Here is a 22,942-nt window from a genome sequence, read left to right as displayed (position 1 = left end):
TCCAGTTTTTACGGTCAGTCGCTTACAGGTAGTATATACGCAAACTGCTCCCATAGCAGTACAGTAGATATTACAATTTATTAAGGTGCAATTTTTTTCGCGAAATTACCCTAGTTGTGTAACATACAACGAGTAGTTTCGCCAAAGACTTTTGTGTTTAAAACTTTTTAAGTATACAATAGAAAAGTAAGTTGCACGCCGCATCTATTATTTTACTATTTTTCACAAGTATTTGTATAACTATAGTATAATTGTGATTTTTTTTGATTATTTTAGATTCAATATGAATAAGTTGATAATTTTTTCATTGTCATTCTGTGCCATCATGGCTGTTACTTTAGCTGCGCCGACAGACAAAGTAGTTGAATTAAGTAATGTAAGTATAAACGATTCATGTTGAATATATTATTATTATTATTATTATTACAACATTATACATACTAAATATTCAAAGGTTCTTTTTATTTGATAGTATTTTGAAAAAGTATGATATAAAATGTGTACTGTTCATATAGCTTGCTTTTTTTTTATATATATATTTTTAATAAAATAAACTAAATACGTTTGAGGCATCCATAGTTGAAGAAATCATAGTGACAATTTAAAGATTCAAATTTAAAGTTAGAAAAACTGCAATTTTCTCAAAGCGTTGTTTTTTGGAATCATTTATAAATGACAGTGTTTTAAAAAAAAATTTACTGTGATTTTTAATTTCCTTAAAATAATGACAATTTTACTCTTTATATTTGTATTTATCACACTATTTATACAATTAATTTTTGTAGCTCGGATTGTCTGAATTTATTAATATACTCAAATCTAAAAAGAATTTATTAATAATTCGGCGGTAATTAAATGCAAACATGTTAAAGTCTATTTTTTTATTTGAAAACGATATGGTGCAAATGTAGGATTGACTGATAACATATTCGTCAAACGATACATTATGTGATACGATCAAATTATCTTTTAAAGGAATATTGTAATACCATGTGTTAAACCGTTTTAAAAAAATTTATAAAAAGAAATAGTGATCGGATGTAATTTAGATAATGAAATTCCATACATTATTAACGGGATTAGTTTAATAAAGTAAATTTGCCTGTGTATACAACGAAAACCATTTTATAGCCAACTCCATGACGCCTCTTTGATGTGGGCAATTTGTATTCATGTAAAATTACCATACCTGTATTTTATATTATCAATGAATGTTAGACATAAATGATCGAATTTTTGCTAGTTATAATCTAATAGCGTTTTCAATAATGGTATACCACGTCGGTCGAACAACTAAACAGAAATAATTAAAATGTACTTAAAGTCATGTTTTAAACGTGCTATTTGAGGTTTCAAATAACGTTATTAAGTTACTTGTACATCAACCATATTGTAAACACAAGCACAACTAGAATACAATTTCTGAGGAGGATAAACCTTTTTTATCCTACCCTGAAAAATACTTTTATTTATTAATAAACCTAATTTTCTAAATTTTACAAAGATTAAGTACATCATAGCTATCTCTTTATGGGTGTTTTCACGGGATAATATCATCGTTGGCACAAATGGAGTGGCTTGTAGAGGTTTAGCAATTCAATTTTAAAATGTGCTCCTTCAAAATTTTAGAAAAACTAGTTATGATTTATTATTGTACAATTATAATTTTAGGGAAGAGGAAATTAAATATAATAAGTATCTCCTAGAGTATTGTTGAAATTGCGCTCAAGAGGAATATAGTAGTAAGAATTACCCTTGATGATAATAAATATATAATATAGTTGTAGTGGATAGAAATAAATTTCTTATGCTTCCTTCGGACATAACTGTGAGAATACTCTTGAATACCCCTTAGTTGCTTCTGTTCTTATGAAGTCAATTTTTATTTTATTTTGTTCGTATTTTTATTTATTTGATAATACTTTTTTATTAGAACTCTAAGTATTTTGATTTTCTTTCGGAGCAAAGATTACATGCATTCTTAGTTAGAAATGTACATTAAATGATTATTAGATTAACAGTTATTACACAAGATTACGAAACGTTAAAACGCTGCCCAGAGACAAGTATGAGTACAAGATAATTAAACAATATCAGTGCTAGAATATAATGGATTTTATAATAGTTTTTTTGTTTTTGACTCTGTCAATCATACTTATTGTTCAATTTAGGTTTAGTGAGTTACGGAGATTAAATATTAAAAAAATATCCATATGTCTTATTAAATTAACTGATTAAATAAATTTCATAAGTAGAGTTGTCATTGGATTGAGTTAAGAATTATAATGAAGGCGTTCGTAATACTGAATGTATAAATTATTAAGTTGCTGAGAGCTGAAAACAATAGAATGTAATTGTATATATATTTAGGACAAGGCAAAAGGAAATGTGAAAACACGCTATTGCTCATAATTAATCATAATAGATGAGTAAAAAATTTTAACGATTCTAAATTTAATTTGTGTATTATAGGAAATTATTCCACAAGGTGAATTTAAAAGGGACGGAGATTCTGTTTCAGCCTCTTGGGGAGGTTTCCAAGCTTCTGCCGGTCTTTCCGATACTGGCGCTGTAGCTTCGGCCGGAGGTAATGGCTTAGGTGCCGGCGCTGGTTACGGTATTGGTGGAATAGGAGCTAATGCTGGAGTTGCTGGTACTGGTAATAAACAAGGAGCCGCATACGGAGTCGGTTCTATTGGTCAACCTGGACATCAAGGTGTCATCGCAGGACAAGGATTCTTCGATAGAATTTTCGCTGTAAGTTATTCCAATGCAGGCGTAAAGTACTTTGATTTCTCTGTAAAAAATGATACAGCACTTATTCTTAAATTTATACAATTATTATAAATTAGTGCAAAAATATAAAACAACTTATTGTGTTATGAAACGATTTATAGAATGTTGATTCTAATGCTATACAACTTTTTTTTTCAGATCCCAATCAATGTTTTGCAATCTGTCAATACTTACCTTAACCAAAGACCAACAGGTATAAAATGAATATTATATGAAATATAAGGCCTTAAAGTTTTAATTTAATTCTAATTACAGCCGTCCGAAAAGCTGTCGTTGTTTCTAACGGAGGAAACGGTTATGTAGCAACAGCTGGTAAAGTGGGAGATGTTAATAAAGTATCTGTATCTGAAACAGTTGCAACAGCTAGTTCAGGAGCTGAATACGGAAATACTGGAGTGAGTGTTGCTGGAGCCAGTGCTAGTGCAGGTTCAGGCCCAGTAGTACAAAAGAATTACGATCAAGTATTCAATGTAAGTCCAAAAAAATATTAGTATGAAATATTTATTTTTTTATAATGTAATATAAAAAAATGAAATATATTTTATTTTATTTTTTGAGAGTATGTTGATAATTATTATATTTATTTCAGATTCCCATTACAGCTTTGAGATCAGTCCAAAATCTCCTTAATGGAAAAAAATAAGTTATTCATGTGATGAAAACAAAAATTGTTTAATTTAAGTTACTACTTTTATTTTGGTTTAAAATTAAATATTAGTTTAAGATTATTATTGCTATGTTATTAAGATTATTTATATAGATTATTTAATTTAATAAACAATTAAGTTTGTTAAATTTATACACATTTTTTACAATTGATTCAGAATTTAAAATATTTCTTGTAATGCAAGATATGGTCAAAAATTAAAAAGTTCCTTCTTTCTTTTAAATTATTTTTATGTTATTTTAAATAAACATTTTTCAAGGATGATTTTACCCCACAAAAAGTCTATTAATAATAATAATAATATTTACCTAAGTCAAATAACATTACAATAAATAAAATTATATAAAATATATAATACATAAAACCTCCCCAAAATAGCATAGGTTGTGCCTAAGATAGGCGAAATATTATATACATTACTATTATATTAATGGTTACAAAAAGGGTTAGAAGCGAAACCTAAAAAAATGTTTTTAAAATCGAAACCATAACCGACACTAAAATTTCAACACCATAATTATTTTGATATTTGAGTTTTTTAATGAATTAATCAATAGTATAGGTATTTATATTATTATTTTTAAAAGTATTAATATATCTTTATTTAATGTTAAGTTATATTTTTTTTTTACGGGATACCTTCATAAGTTATAAATTTGTTTGAAAACCAATAAACTCGATACAAAATTTAATATTACATATTTCATAATGCAAATGCTATTTTGCTTATTTAGTATTTTTAGCATTATGTCAGTACCATAATAAANATAGATTTAAACCTATTTTGACATTGATTTTAAATCATATTATCACTATTATGTGTATGAGATTTTGAAGTATCGTTTTGTGCACTTTAAACTTGATGTACCCACATTAAAAAAAAAACGATGACATTGAAAATTTAAAAGGAGGACTTGAAATTTCTGAAAGACTTTTAGAACACACAAAATTAAATACTATAAATATGTGTTCAGACACATCGTTAAACTATATTTGAGTAAATTTTTATTTGTAACTGTTATTATAAGGATTACGTAACAATTTTTTTTACCATACAAAAAAGTATTTATTATGGATAAAAAATTTTAAAATATTTCGAAAGTATATAGTTATTAAAATGACTAATATTGTTTTCGGTTATAGTAAAATGAACTACAATTCATATAAAAATTAGAAATGATACACAATACATTTTACCTGCCCTATTAAAATATTATTAAATATATAAATCATTATCTAATATTAACATAAAAATAAAAAAAATCTGCGAATTCTTTAGTAGTTGTTAAGAAACTTTAAAAAGTGTAGAAACACCATAATTTAAATTTTAGTTGACTTAAAAATTGATTTCTGAATCACAAAAAGTGATACCAAAAAAGTGATTTCAATATACTTGAATATTAATAATATTAGAGCGTCATTACAATGTTTTACTAAACATAATATTTGATATAAATCATAGTTTAATTAAAAACTTTATTTATCATGTTATATTACAACTTAAACGACCAGTAGAAGTATCGTAGTTAGATGACTTCTTTCTGTGCTAATCGTAGCTAATTTGTAATTTAACACAATATATAATGGTAAACAAATTTTTTACAGATTGTTTTTTTATTAATAAACAATAAACATGATTGAGAACATTTTATTTATGAATTTTTCTTTTAAGAAATATTAGATTTTAGAAAGAAAAGTAATTCAAACACTCCCTGTAATNTTTTCGGTTATAGTAAAATGAACTACAATTCATATAAAAATTAGAAATGATACACAATACATTTTACCTGCCCTATTAAAATATTATTAAATATATAAATCATTATCTAATATTAACATAAAAATAAAAAAAATCTGCGAATTCTTTAGTAGTTGTTAAGAAACTTTAAAAAGTGTAGAAACACCATAATTTAAATTTTAGTTGACTTAAAAATTGATTTCTGAATCACAAAAAGTGATACCAAAAAAGTGATTTCAATATACTTGAATATTAATAATATTAGAGCGTCATTACAATGTTTTACTAAACATAATATTTGATATAAATCATAGTTTAATTAAAAAATTTATTTATCATGTTATATTACAACTTAAACGACCAGTAGAAATATCGCAGTTAGATGACTTCTTTTTGTGCTAATCGTAGCTAATTTGTAATTTAACACAATATATAATGGTAAACAAATTTTTTACAGATTGTTTTTTATTAATAAACAATAAACATAATTGAGAACATTTTATTTATGAATTTTTCTTTTAAGAAATATTAGATTTTAGAAAGAAAAGTAATTCAAACACTCCCTGTAATAGTATTTATATTCGATATATAAAAATAAAAATTAGAAAATAACTAAAAATTAAAATTGGAAATCTACTTTATTTACTTATCAAATGCTAGATGTTACCTAGCTGATACTGAAATGAGTTATAATTAATTATGATATTTTATAAACGTCTGACAAAATTAGAATTCGTTCTAGAAAAACGTTATTAATAATAACGTTATAATGGTAACATTTAAAATAAAAATTATAGTCAAAACGTTATAAAAAAGCTCATATGGCAGTAAAAAAAGACGGATTAAAATTTTCTGACTTTTGTCAATAATTTTTTCAGCACTTGTCCTGAGTACTTTTGTTAAAAAATAATTTTTAAAAGTCAGAGCATATTCATTCGTTTTCAAAGCAAAGCGTTTTTTCTTATTTTATTATACAATAAGATTACCACATTTTTTATTATTGTGGAATATTGATAATAAATTAAGTAAAAATTTATAAATATTGGTACTTCTTCGTCGAGGATTTGAAGAGTCAAGGTTTTAAGGACTTCTTGGATATTAATCTTTTTTCTCATACTTTGACTCATTATTTACTTAATTTAAGTTCTAATATCAAATAAGATAAAAGATTTCTTATAGGTATAGTATACTTCTGTAGTTATGATTAAAAATATTAAGTGCCAATGGAACGAGTGCGACAACTCTAAGCGAGACAATTGAAACTGCTTCCTAATTGTTAATTGATAATTTGTGTAAAAGTAAGTGATACATTTATATTTATATTTTATTTTGTGAACTAATGATAAATTATTTTGACTAAGTGGCAGTACTGTGAAAATTATTCCCCACTCAGATTTATGTTGCTATAGAAAAAAAAATAGAATATCAATAAGAATGAATTTTTTGGATAATCCAGTAATTAAGCACACCCAAAATAACAAGTTAGGATTTAATGTGCGCTGACAAACTCCTAAATGTTATGTATATAAACCTATTCAAAAGTTTCCTTAATCAAATAATCAAAATGAATAAATACTTAATTAGATNCTTCTTGGATATTAATCTTTTTTCTCACACTTTGACTCATTATTTACTTAATTTAAGTTCTAATATCAAATAAGATAAAAGGTTTCTTATAGGTATAGTATACTTCTGTAGTTAGCGACAACTCTAAGCGAGACAATTGAAACTGCTTCCTAATTGTTAATTGATAATTTGTGTAAAAGTAAGTGATATATTTATATTTATATTTTATTTTGTGAACTAATGATAAATTATTTTGACTAAGTGGCAGTACTGTGAAAAATATTCCCCACTCAGATTTATGTTGCTATAGAAAAAAAATAGAATATCAATAAGAATGAATTTTTATTGGATAATCCAGTAATTAAGCACACCCAAAATAACAAGTTAGGATTTAATGTGCGCTGGCAAACTCCTAAATGTTATGTATATAAACCTATTCAAAAGTTTCCTTAATCAAATAATCAAAATGAATAAATACTTAATTAGATATATTTCTAATTTAAATATCGTGTTATAATATTTACTGTGATATAATTTACATGTTACATATTTAAAAACTCAAATTCAATAATTGAATATTAAGTTTAAATTATTTATGCTACAATAAAATTTATCTTTTTTTTGATACTCAGTTTATATTTTGCTGTTATTTAAATATTTCTATACTTGTTATTTTACATTACTAAAAGATTGTCTTATTATTCGCATTGGTAATATCGTATGCATCTATTGCTCAATTAAAATACAAATGGTGTTTGCTTATTTTTTATATTTATTTTATATATTATCGAAATGAACCAAGTCGTCTACATTTCTTCATTAATAAAAAAGACTTAAAATATCAAATAATTTAACAAATGAAATTTTATGTTGTTTATTTTAATATGAAAATTATTGAGAAGAGACAGGAGCCGAGCGAGTATTCTACAACAGTAAAATTAAAATATAACGCGAATAGAAGCCAGTAATATTTTATTTATGCATTAAATTAAATTATTTATGACTGACTTCCACTGTTTTCAAATAATTAGTACGTTTTTAAATGAACACTACGCAATATATTTTTACATACAAGGGTTTATCTATTAATTGTATCGAAATTATAATAAGTTAGAAATATAATATGCATATTTGAAGTCTGCTATTTAAAAAAGTATATAACTATTAGTTTTCATTTGCCTAATTGTTGATTTAATATGTAAAATAAATAAATGCCATACGTTATTTTGGTTTGTTTGTATACAAACTAGAATATCGATTCTTATGATGATATTTACCAATTATTTAAACATATTTACTGTATACTAAACAATCTCAATTATTCAATACTAGTAAACAGGCTCTAAAAGTAGTAGACATTAGAACATGTAAACATTTATAAATAAATAATTATGAACACTTAAAAGTTTTCTACTCATATTAAAATCATGTGGTGGTAATTGTAATTTTTCTTTTTTTTAAGAAAATTGATGTACTTTTAATTTTGATCACGTTATACAGCATTACTATGTATTTTAGTATCAAAGTTCTCTGCCCAGAAATTATATTTACTGAATATTTGATATTAGTAAACTCTTGAAAATAGTTGTGCCTTTTTCAAGCCGAACATCATTATATTAGACTAGAGCTGTATATTATCATTAGATTTTTATTTTTTGTTTTAGTGGTGTAAAGGAAATATTGATAATGAGTTCCATATTATTGTATGTATGCTAGTTTCCTCTATAGTACTTCTCTCTGTTTTGACCAATAAGGATCAAATCTATGGTGGTGGTAAAAAACGCGATAGCCTTGTACCTCCGACGCACGTTATTAGAAGGACGTAAAATACACGTATGAAAACTAATACTTCCCCTCTTTTGTACGGTTAGTTGCGTAATAAAAATATTTATTCNAACTATGTATTTTAGTATTAAAGTTCTCTGACCAGAAATTATATTTACTGAATATTTGATATTAGTAAACTCTTGAAAATAGTTGTGCCTTTTTCAAGCCGAACATCATTATATTAGACTAGAGCTGTATATTATCATTAGATTTTTATTTTTTGTTTTAGTGGTGTAAAGGAAATATTGATAATGAGTTCCATATTATTGTATGTATGCTAGTTTCCTCTATAGTACTTCTCTCTGTTTTGACCAATAAGGATCAAATCTATGGTGGTGGTAAAAAACGCGATAGCCTTGTACCTCCGACGCACGTAATTAGAAGGACGTAAAATACACGTATGAAAACTAATACTTCCCCTCTTTTGTACGGTTAGTTGCGTAATAAAAATATTTATTCAGACAAGTATTATTTAAGTAGATGCTACAATTAATATTGGTTCAAAATCTGTCGATAGTTTAGATAAGTTAGTCTATGAAAAATAGATTTTCAAAAATTATTGTTTTTATAACTGTCGACGTACACAATACAAAAGTAAGTCAGAAACAAGTAACCTACAAAGTTATATTAAAATTTTATTATAAACTTTTCATAACATTCTAGTCCTGGTCACACGGAAGTACTGATTAATGTAGATATGTATCATTCTGAAAAGTGTGCATTGTACTTACAAAAACATATCCGTGTTATATTATACTTCCGTGTATCTGAGGTGTTTAATGCAGTGTCTCTTTTTTTTTTTATTAATTCATAGTTGGTTTTAGGAAATATGAATAAATTCATCTTATTTTCGTTGATTTTCGCGACTACCGTAGCTGTTACTTTGGCTGCACCAAAAGACAAGGTATTATAGCTAAGTATAATAAAGAGTATAATGAATAATATAGACATTGTATACTACAAATTAATAAGTAATGAAAAGGATTAAACAATTCGAAATAAGTAGTTGTTAACTTATAATGTCCATTAACATTTGATTTCTTAAAACGCGGTGTCGAAATATTTAAGTTTAAAAATTAATTTGTTCATCGATTAATTTAAAAAAAATTTTTATTCAAATTTACTTTAAAATTAACTGAAAAGTTTTTTAATTAATTTTGAAATTCAAACTATATTATAAAAATGAGTAGCGTAAAATAGCTTGATCGTTTGACTCATTACAGTACTCATTATACCATAATATTATATAATAATTATAAANCCTATTTTCGTTGATTTTCGCGACTACCGTAGCTGTTATTTTGGCTGCACCAAAAGACAAGGTATTATAGCTAAGTATAATAAAGAGAATAATAAATAATATACACATTATATACTACAAATCAATGAGTAATGGAAAGGATTAAACAATTCAAAATAAGAAGTTGTTAACTTATAATTTCCAATAACATTTGATTTCTTAAGACCCGGCGTCAAAATATCTAAGTTAAAAAATTACTTTTTTCATCGATTAATTTTTAAAAAAATTTTATTTAAAATTAAAAGTTTTAAAATTAATTTTGAAATTCAAACTATATTATAAAAATGAGTAGCGTAAAATAGCTTGAACGTTTGACTCATTACAGTACTCATTATACCGTAATATTATATAATAATTATAATGTACACTAAAATAGAAAAAAAAATAAAAACAGTAAAATCTATTTGTTGACACATTAATGAAAATTAAGAAATAAAATAGATAGTTTAATTTTTTTTTGACAGGTGATGTATAATTATTTAAAATAGTCATTTTTATCACAGGAAATAATGTTGCCAGGCGAGTTAAAAAAGAACGGAGATACTGTTTCGGCTTCTTTTGGAGATTTTCAAGCTTCTGCTGGTCTATCTGATAAAGGTGCTGTTGCCTCGGCCGGAGGTAGTGGACTAGGTGCCGGTGCTCGTTATGGTGTGGATGGAGTTGGAGCTAGTGCTGTAGGGACCAATGTTAGAATGCCAGGCATTGATAATAAAGTAAAATATGGGTACGGATATGGTGTAGAGTCACTAGGGGTTGCTGGACAAAATGCACAAAGTGGTGTAGTTGGTCAACAAGATTTCTACAAAAGGATTTTTTCTGTAAGTAAAAAAATAAGCATGATGTACATATTACAAGTTTTATGAATATAGTTAACTAATCATAAAAGTAAATCTTAAAAATCTTATAAATAAATATTATCGTGACTTGTGAGATATTAATGATTTTCAAAGTATAAAGTTGAAATTGTTGTTGTACTTTTTAGATTCCCATCGATGTTTTGCAATCCGTGAACACATATCTTAATCAAAAACCAACCGGTATGAAAAATAAGACTGAACCATCTGAATGGTGTAAATAGGGCTCGGGAGTATAAGTATTTATAAATTTTGTTAAGATATTCTGAACACATCATAGGCCAGTACAAATGTTTATTAATTGACATGAAATCTTAGTAATTAGTTGTTACCGAGATTAAAGTTTGGGGCGGGGGTATTTCTACGTTACTATATATTCCTACGATAAAATTGTACAAACGTAGGTCCCTTTAAAGTGGCTCAAACAAAATATATAAATTAATATACTACCGGGTCCTAGTTATTAGTCCTTAAGAAATATCTGTATGTTTATTTTATTTTAGCTGTACGCAAAGCTGCAATTGTTTCTGATGGCGTCAATGGCCGTGTAGCAATGGCTAGCAATGACCATGTACAATCAGGAGTGACAGCTAATGCAGGACCAGGATCAATAGTACAAAAGAACTATGATCAAATATTTGCTGTAAGTAACAATTAAAAAAATAATTATTCAATTAAATATAGTCCTAAAAATGTTTTAGTTTTCTTTGTGCTTATCACATTTTTATTTATTTCAGATTCCTATATCAGCTTTAAAGTCAACCCAAAATCTTTTGCCAGGAGAAAAAAAGAGTTTTAAATAAAATACTTTTATTATTTTAATATTACTTATATCATATCAGAAGATAACCGACCACACCAAAATTTGTTCCCTTGATCACAAAATCTGATGATTACTATAATTATAAAATATTTACAGATTAATGATGATTACCTATAGAACAATGTGTGAAATTAGATATTTTAAAATGTTGACTTAAAAGTCAATAAAATCTGTTGCAATATCGTTTATACAATTCATTTATTATTATTATTATTTTTTGTTCTTGGTTGGTTGTTATAAATTTACTTTTGTTTAAATTAATGTTACCCAATTATATAATTATTTATAGTTACTTTGTTAAAATTAATTAATTAGCAATAAATAATATTTATCTAATATAAATAATACTGTAACTAAAAAATAATAAGATTATTTCTTATAATAATAATAGATTATTAATAAAAAATTATTTATACTTTTTATTGAAATTTTATTAAATATATTTATTTACTTTTTATAAAATTAATATCCTAATTTCTACATTTCTACATTTATTTAAATAGTAAATATAGCGCAAATGAAGCACACGCAAGGTCTAAGTATTCTTCAAATCTCTAATTTTTCGTTTAAATAAAGATATTTTTGTTTAAACGTATAGATTAAAATTTAATTTATTTTTATAAACTGTTGTAAATATCAAGTTTATTGTAAAAAAAAATTAAATTTTCTTAAGAATAAATTTTAAAGGTAACATATGACTGATAATATACTAAAATATAGTTTAAAGGATAATTATATATTTTTTTTCATTTATTACAATAAATAAAACAAATTACCAACGCTATTAACTTTTGAAAACTATCTAGTTAAATTTATGAGACATTAGAAATCAAACATTTTAAGTAAAATAACTATAACTAAATTAAAATTATGAATTAAAAAGTTGTTAAATATATATTTATTCTATAGTTTATAAATGAATACTATATGAATGAATGAAATACTGGATAAAAACAAATTTAATCTAAGACAAAAACTTGATAGCAATTTTACTTGGACAATAAAATTTGATAAAAGTATAACAATAAACATAATATTATTGGATAATCTCAAATTTTGAAATCGATTTTTTTATAAATAAAAATATTAGAGGATATTTTTTAACTTTAATTTTTTAACACAAATTAAATACTACTATTTATCAGTCAATAATCAAATCAATCTGGTCTTATGGTATCCAAATATGAGGACCAGCTAAACCATCTAACATTCAACCAATACAAGCCTTTGAAAATATAACATAACGAGTGTTAACTGGTGTGCTTTGGTATGTAACGAATAATAACCTACACAAAGATTTAAACATCAAAACTGTTGATTTACTATATTACAATATACTAGATTTAACTCAAAACTTATTATAAACACAAACCCTTTAATTAAAAAAATGTACCTTAAACCAACTATGTAGAGTTAAACGTAAATAACAACAACAATAAAATCATAACTAGAATACAGCTTTAGCTAAAACTAATTGAGTTGTTATCAATGGGTGACTTCCTTTAACGCTACTAATGCTATGTAATTGAATAAGTAAAAAAAAAACTTGTTGTAAATTTTATGTACAGACTATTTTTCTAATAAAAAAAATGTACACTAATCTTTACAATAATATTTATTTTATTGAGGGATTGTTTATTTTTTAAATAGCATAAACATTAATCATTTTTTGATAACTTGATATACATTTTTATGATTTCTTTATCGTTTTAACGTTAATATAGTTTTGCCTATCATTTTTGTGTTCTTATTTATTGAGTTTGATGGTGGTTTTGGTAATCTTATCTTTTCTAATAATTAGAAATAAAGAACAACATAAAGTCCTTTATTTAAGGGCAATAATAATTATAATTATTATTATATATACAAAATATCACAGTTATTAAGCTGGGGGCATATGCAAATAGTGCTCATAAGTTTCCTCATCATCAGAGCAGGCACGTAGCCAGAAAATATTTATTGGAGGGGCCAACAATTTTGGGCCCTTGTATCATTTACCATAATTTGTTTCCCATGAAAAGGTTTTGGGGGGGGGCTCCATCCACTCCTCCTTAGACAGTATCCCATTCTATGAATCTTACAAGTTCAAAATTTTACCATTGATTGGTTAAAAACAAATTGTTTTCGTATAAAGTATACTAATTATTACAGTATTATAAAAAACCCAGCACAGGGGGTCGCGGCATAGTGGTGACGTGGCATAGTTGGATCACGTATAATGATATCTGACAGTGATTAAAATCACTATAAAAAAAAAAAACGCTTCAATGCAAATCTTTAGATAGTGTTTAATTTAAAAAAATTGGTGGATTATTCCAAAAGCTACATAATCTCCTAGTTCCTTATTAATATCATGATTAAGATAAAGTATGTCGAATGAAAAAGAGATTATTAAAAAATAGTATTTCTCATAGAAAAATTATTTTGATCCATACGCTTTTCAATAAGTTATAGTATTATAAAGTTAAAAATATAAAAAAGAATTTTTTTACAAAAATCGTATTTTTTTTACTAACTTTGATGTCTGTTTTCACCGTGAAGACAAAATAATAAAAATACCCCCTTAATTACATATTTCCCCCTAACTAATCTTTTAGTATACTCCCTTAATTACCAACTCCCCCTAACTTTCTCTTTAGTATACCCCTTAATTACATATTTCCCCCTGATTACTCTTTTAGTGTACTCCCTTAATTACCAACTCCCCCTAACTTTCTCTTAAGTATACCCCCTTAATTACATATTTCCCCCTAAGTATTATTTTTAGCATCCCCTTAATTAATAACTCCCCTAACTACTCTTTTAGTATACCCCTTAATTACCAATCTCCTCTAACTTTTAGTATGTCCCCTAATTCCTCTTTATTATACACCCTTAAATATTAATTACCCTTAGATACTATTTTTCTCTCCCTTTATTACCAATTATTATTATTCTGCTCCCTAAGTACATATTACTACTAATTTATTATACCCTTAATACTAAGTACTATTGGTTTACACTAATTACCATTATTATGCAAAGAAATTATAATAAACAAAAATATACTTTTATTTTTTAACTTTTCGCGCTCTTTTTAAATCTCTAATTAGACTTTTTCTATCACTTCTAAGTTTTGATAGAATTATATATTATTAAAAAATAAGTATTGACATTAAACAAATTTTTAGATAGTGTTTAATTTTAAAAAATTGTTTTAAGTTAATACTGATTTTAATTATTAATATGTTAAAAATATGAAAAATGACACATTTTACCTATTTTGTTAATCCTTTATGGTTGATTTTTGTGAAAGTTTATAATAAAAAAAACAATAGATGAATTTTTCAGACAGTCATTGAGTATGACTGATGGTAATGAACAGATAAATATAAAAAAAACCCAGCACAGTGAGGTCGTGGCACAGTGAGGACGTAGCATAGTTGGGTCCAGTATAGATTTAATCTGACAGTGATTAAAATCACTATCATAAGAAACGCTTCGATGCAAATCTGTAGATAGTGTTTAATTCTAAAAAATTGGTTGATAATTACAAAAGCAACAACAACTTCTACTTCCTTAATTATATCCAGATTAGTAATTCTTTTTTACTTATATATTATATATTTTTTATAATTAATTGTTTTCAAGTTATTATTGATTTTTAATATGTTAAAAGTAATAATTTTTAACCTACTTTTTTTTGTCCTATAAAGTGAAAGTTTATAATAAAAAAAAATAATAATAAATTTATTACCATAACTTTTAGCTCAATTCGCAAGTCCCAAATTTTTTTTCCATAATAAAGTACATTACATTAGCTTTAATATTTGTAATTTTTTTGGAGGTTTCCCCCATTTACGGGGAACAAGGGAATTTTTTTCAATTTTTGAGGGTAATGTCATCGACTAGATACGATTTGTGATCTTTTGACGTAGTTTGATAGTTTGTTATCATTTGTTGGACCAGAGTTAAAAAAAATTACCTACAACCACGTTTGGAGTAACTGCTATTCCATTTATTATTACGTCCAGAACGTTATCTTTTTCAAATAACGTTTTCTATGAATATAAAAATGAAAATACAGCCATAATAATAACTGTATTACTCAATAGTAATCACAAATTAATAATAATTTCAATGTATATAAGGCCTAGTACGTTATTGATAATTCGTAAAAATAATTGAATTTTAAATTTGGGGGGCCGGCCCTGGGCCACATTAAATCTAAGGGGGGCCAGGCTCATCCAGGCCCACCCATGTCTACGTGCTGCATCAGAGGACTAATAATAGTGGATTTCCAATGTGTATAGGGTTTGGGTCCTGTGTGCCTTGTACATTCAGTATATCAGATAACGTGTCGCTGCTAACAAAAGTGAGTGTCTGTTCTCCATACTTATTAATAATGTAGATACAGTTTTGAAATACTGTCATATTCTTTACTTTTCAGATAGAATCAAATACATCATCGTTTTTGGCTGTAATTGCACAAAAAAATTTATTAAAGATCAAACATATTAAAAAAAAAACAATAATATTACGTCTATTATAGAAAAGTGTAAAAATACATTTTTTATCGACTGCAGTAGATTGTAAATTTGCATAAAGTGAGTGTACGAACTGTAAAAACAGTCTCCTGTTAAATCATGAAGTATTATCTTTCAAGGTAATCAATTTATTTTCATATAATTTTTAAGTTGAATATTTCATGTATCATGGAGGAGAAGAAATATTATATTATTAATGTATTAAGGGTTTCAGCGCCACAGGACAGTTCGTATTTGATGTTTTTTAGAAATTTTCTTCGAGTAAAAAAAATATTTAGCCCGATGAAAAATGTTGTCCAAAATATATCACCTACCTAAAATATTTTTAAAAACATTTACTGATAAATAAAATTTAACGGATTTAGGTATAGGCAATTGTGCTACATATCCGTGTTTACATTTCGATTTGCCTATCTTAAATAAGAAATATTAATTCACGTGAAGTTACTTGTTTTTTACATAATTTTTACAAATTGTTACTATCAATTAAAATAAAATATGTGTCACAAATAATAATAATATATTAATGACATAAATAAACAAATAAAATACAGTTTCTAGGATAATATTTCGTTTTTTCAAAAATATTAGTAGGTGAAAGAAAGCAAGAAGTGTAATTTAGACAATATTGCACCCCTACCCCCATCACCACAACCTCATAATACATCACCTATGATCAGGGGGCGAAACTTGACGTTAATTAATATATGGTGGTGGAAAGAAGGTGAATCAACCCCCTCCTACTTACATAATAAACCAAATTATTCCTTGGTAGATAGAATAAAACACATCATAAACTAACACCATTCTCCGTGGATACGCTCACTCCTACACATATTGATTGATTGATTGATTATATGTAATAAATAAATTATTATGCAAAAAAAAAAATGTCTAGGGTAGATATACCCTTTGGAAACTAATTCCAAAAATGCCCTTTTAAATGTAAATTATCCTTAACATACAGATAGCCATTCTATAATAAGGAGGTACAATAGTAAAATGATAAAGAGAAAATGATGCTAAAGAAAAAGTTATGTTAAGAATCAGATCATAAAAGTTTAATAGTTTTTATATTAATGGCTTAGTGCAAAAAAACAATATAATACATTTTTATCGTTTCAGGAAAACTGTTTTAACTCTTTTTTTATTATTACCTTTTATGTATTATTTTTTTTTTTTAGTACGATTTTAGTGGCTTTTACACAAAAAATATTAATAAAAAGTTAATCAAATTGCAAAATTATTTATGTCAAAAGTTATAATAAATTTCTAATCAGTATTTTTCATATTTAATGAAAAACAAAAATAAAAGAAACAGTAATAATAATGACAATGATAAAAACAAAAACAGCGATAATAGTAAAAATAATAACAACAACAAATATGATTTAAGATAAATTGAAAGTATAGCTCCAACCTCTTAAGCATCACTCCGGAGATAAATTCTAAGATGAGCTAAATATAGATATATTTATATTTATACAAATTACTAATAATATTCTAAATAGCTAAAAAATAATTTTATCATAATTAATATATTTATTATTATATCGAATTGTTATTTAATATAACATATAAAACGATTTTTTTCATTTAACTTTTTTTTTCTTTAAAAGACTTAAATCACTAAAAATAATGCTATTTTTAGAATTTATAAATTTTAATAATTATTTTCATAATGTTATGCGAATAAATATTTAATAAATGTTGTATGCATTTAATTAGCTAAATCAAGGTCTGTAAATAACTGACATATCGTCATTCTATTTTCTTTTTTAAGTGTTTCTTTCGAGGAATAATTTTCTAAAATAATTACGATATTTGAGTAATTTGAGCAGACAATGATGATATTTTGTATTGAGAGAATGTATCACAGATTAATTTTTAATTTTTGAAATAAGGCATGATAATACAGAAAGATGTATCCAATTCTTGCTAGAATAATAATGACTTTTTCATCCAGGGTATTAATGCCCAATTAGCATTTATTTTTTACATTTATGCTTCTTAAAGTTTAGTGCATCGTCCCAAAGTTTTTCAGACATCTCATTTGTAATTTTTTATATCTCTTAGATTGCCACTTTTTTTAGTGATATTGTCGATATGTCGGCAAAGGTTTCTTAGAGTCATTTATTAAAAAGGATATGTTTAGCTATAGAACTTAATATAGTTGAACGTTTTATACAGTGTTAAAAATAGATTATCATCTTTTTTTTGGAAAATAGATTTTTCTGTGTAACTTAAGATAATAATCACTGAATTAGTCAAAAAATTATCTTTGGTTAATCGAATCCATTTATTGTAGATGAGATCTAGAATTTTTAGAAGGTTAGTTGGGTGGTATAGTAATTGACAGATGCATACTTAATCTAAGTCACTATTGTAATTCTGTAAATAGTAATTAAACTATCTTTTTTATGTTCCTTATATATTCTGTATTACAGTCATTTAATATGTATATTACTATCTTTGTCCTTTAATAAAAGGGTGTATTAGTTTTTTTCTGTTAAATATTATACAATGTGTATAATATTTAAATTTGTTTGGCAAAAATCAATAAGTTTTCTTGTATTATATAGTGATAAAATATATTATTTTAGTTGCGAATATTCGTAAGTGATATTTAAAAAGTACGATTATAAATCCATATTGATTTAATTTGATGCTAACAGTTTTACTCGTACTCGCTTAACTTGTTAATTTTGTTATATAAATAGACAAGTTGTATATAATTTATGAATCCAATAATTGTATTTCGGAATTTTTTTTTTTGACCTACATGTTATGCTTTCTATCACTGATATAACGCATTGTTTTTAAGACGGTATAAAACATCTTCAATCCAGACTGAATAAATAATTTGAATACAATTTTGACCTCGGTTAAAATGTAGTTTAATTTTAATAAGGCAAATACTATATTTACCTTATTTTATTTTTGCTGTTTCAATTTAAATATTGAATTTAGTTTAAAGAATTATCATAATAGATTTTTTCAAAATCATATCCAACTGAATAATTATTTATTAAATATCTCTATATTAAAATCCCTATAAAATATAAAGGATTTACTGTAAAAATACTTAATAATTGGTAAATATAGAAATATAAGGAAAAAAATAAAAAATCAAATAATTCCGAAATTATTTGTACTTTATAAGTAATTGAAGTTTAATAACAGATAACTTTGTATGTTAATTTAGATGTATGTAATATTTTATTAAGGAACTGAAAACTTGCGATACTATTTGGTTAATTAAGTAAGCCAAGTATTACTCAATATTGAAAATAATTTCTATATTTTATATAAAACAAAATTTTTTTGTTTACTTTCTGATAACTTCTCACGCAACATAGACTGAGAATCACTGATATATAATAATTAACCATATGCATAATTAAAAATAATTTATTTTTATTATTTTTACTAATACATGGAATAAGAAATGAATTAAATAAGATTATAATGATAATTTATTTATAAACTTTATAAGATTAAAAATAATAATTGACATACTTTGAAGTTTTTATTTATTATCTAGTAATAGTACATGATACACTTGGTCGATACAACAGATGCACAAGGTGTGTTCTAAACCTTGAAAACCCTACAAAGCTAATTGTTTAATGAATCAAAAGATATATAATATCTTTTTTACCTCGTCTTTATTCTAACTACTTGAGGTTAGTCACTTGTATCCTTAACCGCCACTTAATGCGATCTCCCATCTCATCTATATTTACATTAGCAGTCCTACTATCACCCCCAATTACATCTAACTACCTATTTCTCTTCTTTCTTCAATTTTAATTTTCATAATCATTCTTATAGCTTCCGAGTTTTCTCTTCATAAGATGACTAAACTATCCAAGCCAATTTCCTCTTATCTTATCTACGATCATTAGTACTAGAATACTTCATCTTACAATTCATTTCTATCCTCTGTTCTCGTGAACAATGTAATATAATAATAAATAAATATGGTTATTTTTATATATTTATTAATATAAATCATATTAAATTATTTTAAACATAGTAAACATTTTTTTCTTCAAAAATTATTTTATGTTTATGGTCAAGCCACGTGAGGGTAATTATTTAAATTTGATAAATATATAACATGAAAAATTTATTTATTGTAGATTATAATTATCTAATATACATTTTTATTTTATTGATACTTCATTTTATAATAATATATTATTATTGATGTAGAAATTTATATTTAAAGTAATATTACGAAGTAATTTAGTTTAACTCTAAGTTGGTATTGGTAAAAAGTACAGGTAAACATATTTTTCATGAATTCATTATTTTAATTGTTTAAAATTTACATAAACTCACATTAGTGAATTATTTATTACTAAAAGTAATTTATTATTACAATATTACATCATTAAAGTATTAATAAAAAACTAATGCTTATATTTTAATTAAAAAAAAAAAAAAAAACTATTTATAATACTGTTTATTTGAATTTGTTTATTTTTTTTTTTTATAAAAATAAAAAATTAACATTGAACAAAGGTACAACTTTAATAATAATTTGAATAAATAATAACAATAATAAAGATAACTTTTATAACTAAAAAAATAAGGTTTTTAAAGACTGTGCGTTATCTTACCAATAAACGGTTTATATTTACAGCAGTATATTATTATTTTATTGTCGAAAAGGTACATAATTTCTTTTTTAAATTAATGGGTAATAAACGGTGTATTCACATTAAAAAAAACCTTGCTTGTTAAAGCTATCATCATATTCCATTTTATCGTATAACATTTTAACATAAAAGATATTTCCTGCGGTAATGATTAACTTAAACCCAAAATGATTAATATAGATTACATTTTAAACTGCGTTTGAATACTTAATTATCAACAGTGAAAATTATATTATTATCATTGGGTTGGAAACTATGATAAAATGTTCAAAACGTTTGTGACGTACACAAAACAGCTTTAAAAAATATGAAGAAAAACCATAGCAAATCCCAATATTGTCCATGTGACTGTAGCAACTAATAGGATGATTACGTATCGCGTTTTGTCTGGATGCCATGGTGAAGGAGTCCGAGGACATATAGCCGGGCATTTTTTATCCTTAGAAGTGGCCTTTTCTGGATCAATAGCTGGAGGGCGTTTCATCTCCATCGAAGTAGTACAACATTTTCCGCTGAACCCTTTATTATCCATCTTCAATGGTTATGAACGTTTTTAACTGGAAAAATCGACATTATTTTTACAATAACATAATTGGAGTACATAGAGCTGAAGAGATCATAATAATAAAATATTGATTTCGAGATTATTGTTTTTAATAATTAAAAAATTAATATATTTCAATGCAGTTATTTAATGAATCCAATGATAAATATCACGTTGTTTAAAAAATTCAGACTGACATTACATTTATTCAAATGATGGGTTATTAACTTTTAGTTTAAAATTTTTCTCTTTATTTAATGTATTTCATCAAAACTCATTAGGTAAATGTTCAGTGGTATGAATTAAGTAAAGCACTTTAAAAGACTATATTTTTAAAGGCATTGGTTCACTTATAACTATGTGTTTTTTATTGGTGTAATCGAAGAGATTAAGAATTATAAAAATTTTAAATCAACATTTAAATATTCAGAAAAAAAATATTTACAATGGAATGTTACATTATTTTTAGGTAGGAGGAAAATATATTTAATCCTTTCCAGAGGCGTTGTTTAAGGGGTATTTTTCAAAACCCAACTGAAGCCAAAAACATAACTAAACATATACCGTGAACCATACCAACGTCGCAATTAGAGACATTTTTATATTTTAGAAGAATATATTTTTTTAATTCAAAAACTACTTACGATTCAAGAAACACTAATAATTTTAAAGGAGGAATAAAAATAAGACAATTTTTTACTATGTTCTTCAATCGAAATTTTCAAACCCTCTCCCTAAAATTGTTTGAAAATACACGGCTGGTCCTCTCGAATTTATTTTAGACTCGGAGATATTACACAACTACCAATTGATTTAAAACAACGTTTTCCTGTAAAAGATATTATGAAATCTTTATTTATTGGGTAATACAAATTAAAATCAAATTAATTTTAAAAAAATGTATTAATTGCTTTATTTTTTAAATAATACTTAAACTGTTATATTTAAGTGCATTAGCATTAAAACCATCAGCTTTACTTAACACGTTTATTATGAAAATAATCACCATAGTTAACTTCTTGCACTTGTTGGACTATAAAATATTCAATGACGGTAAATTAAACCGAAGTACGATTGTTAATTGTCGAGGAATACTATGATTATTATTACGTTAGGTTATTATTTATCAAATACTCTGTACATTTTAACAACAAACAATTAATGAAACGTATATAGTAATTAATTTCCTTACAAAATATGCGTAAAGTTAACTTATGAAACGTTGATAATTTTTTTTATCGAAATGTCTAAGTGAAAGTGTTCGGTTCGGCTGTTATGATTGTACGCGGAAAGCCAATCGTCACAGCTGTTTACAAAATACTTATTATATCATTCAGGTATTTTATTGGTTAGTATTTGGTAAGTACTATTTACCGACAATTCATTTGAATCTGGACAAATGCAACCGCTAACAAATGTTGTAACATGTTAAAAACNCTGGACAAATGCAACCGCTAACAAATGTTGTAACATGTTAAAAACAATACGCGAATCGATCGCATATCTACTAAAAATAATGAACAATTTTTGTACTTACAATTTTTCACGTCCAATCTATTCAACAACACCGTCGTACGCGCACCGGCAACGAATAACGTGTGTACTCATAATGTGAACGGTTGAAAGCCACCGGA

At 25.3% G+C, this 22,942-nt stretch overlaps 2 protein-coding genes and 1 long non-coding RNA gene across 7 annotated transcripts; 2 read left to right on the top strand and 1 right to left on the bottom strand.

Annotated features, from left to right (window-relative positions):
- LOC126897534 (glycine-rich protein 1-like) lies at nucleotides 1-3,595 on the top strand. Its single transcript, XM_050671215.1, has 6 exons — nucleotides 1-186; nucleotides 277-376; nucleotides 2,473-2,757; nucleotides 2,935-2,989; nucleotides 3,052-3,266; nucleotides 3,386-3,595. Exons 2-6 carry the CDS (start codon nucleotides 284-286, stop codon nucleotides 3,437-3,439), a joined length of 702 nt encoding a protein of 233 aa, XP_050527172.1. The 5' UTR covers nucleotides 1-186; nucleotides 277-283; the 3' UTR covers nucleotides 3,440-3,595.
- Nucleotides 3,596-9,021: 5,426 nt separating this feature from the next.
- LOC126898615 (uncharacterized) lies at nucleotides 9,022-11,820 on the top strand. 5 transcript variants are annotated; one of them, XM_050672852.1, is made up of 6 exons: nucleotides 9,022-9,188; nucleotides 9,419-9,498; nucleotides 10,398-10,712; nucleotides 10,877-10,931; nucleotides 11,252-11,391; nucleotides 11,486-11,820. In XM_050672852.1, the coding sequence occupies exons 2-6, from the start codon at nucleotides 9,424-9,426 to the stop codon at nucleotides 11,549-11,551; spliced, it is 651 nt and encodes a 216-aa protein (XP_050528809.1). In that variant the 5' UTR covers nucleotides 9,022-9,188; nucleotides 9,419-9,423; the 3' UTR covers nucleotides 11,552-11,820. The 5 variants fall into 5 exon arrangements, with proteins under 5 accessions (XP_050528809.1, XP_050528808.1, XP_050528806.1 ...); XM_050672851.1 differs by having other exon boundaries at nucleotides 10,383-10,712; XM_050672849.1 differs by having other exon boundaries at nucleotides 9,048-9,188; nucleotides 9,409-9,498; nucleotides 10,383-10,712.
- Nucleotides 11,821-20,371: 8,551 nt separating this feature from the next.
- LOC126899224 (uncharacterized) lies at nucleotides 20,372-22,942 on the bottom strand. The gene is made up of 3 exons (XR_007702521.1): nucleotides 22,846-22,942; nucleotides 21,953-22,137; nucleotides 20,372-21,321 (listed from the first exon to the last, which is right to left on the bottom strand). It is a non-coding gene; the product is annotated as an uncharacterized LOC126899224 (long non-coding RNA).

The sequence above is a fragment of the Daktulosphaira vitifoliae genome, unplaced genomic scaffold, assembly GCF_025091365.1.
Source record: "Daktulosphaira vitifoliae isolate Bord-2020 unplaced genomic scaffold, ASM2509136v1 Scaffold_2, whole genome shotgun sequence".
NCBI lineage: Eukaryota > Metazoa > Arthropoda > Insecta > Hemiptera > Phylloxeridae > Daktulosphaira > Daktulosphaira vitifoliae.
This window is presented reverse-complemented; position numbering and strand designations above follow the sequence as displayed.

What these genes read in the sequence shown, in the direction of transcription:
- LOC126898615 (XM_050672849.1), top strand. Translation starts at nt 9,129, where the DNA reads ATGAAAAATAGATTTTCAAAAATTATTGTTTTTATAACTGTCGACGTA. An exon ending in TCGACGTACACAATACAAAA is followed by an intron (nt 9,189 to 9,408) that starts GTAAGTCAGAAA and finishes ATTAATTCATAG; the next exon opens with TTGGTTTTAGGAAATATGAA. An exon ending in ACTATGATCAAATATTTGCT is followed by an intron (nt 11,392 to 11,485) that starts GTAAGTAACAAT and finishes TATTTATTTCAG; the next exon opens with ATTCCTATATCAGCTTTAAA.
- LOC126897534 (XM_050671215.1), top strand. Translation starts at nt 284, where the DNA reads ATGAATAAGTTGATAATTTTTTCATTGTCATTCTGTGCCATCATGGCT. An exon ending in AAGTAGTTGAATTAAGTAAT is followed by an intron (nt 377 to 2,472) that starts GTAAGTATAAAC and finishes TGTGTATTATAG; the next exon opens with GAAATTATTCCACAAGGTGA. An exon ending in TCTTCGATAGAATTTTCGCT is followed by an intron (nt 2,758 to 2,934) that starts GTAAGTTATTCC and finishes TTTTTTTTTCAG; the next exon opens with ATCCCAATCAATGTTTTGCA.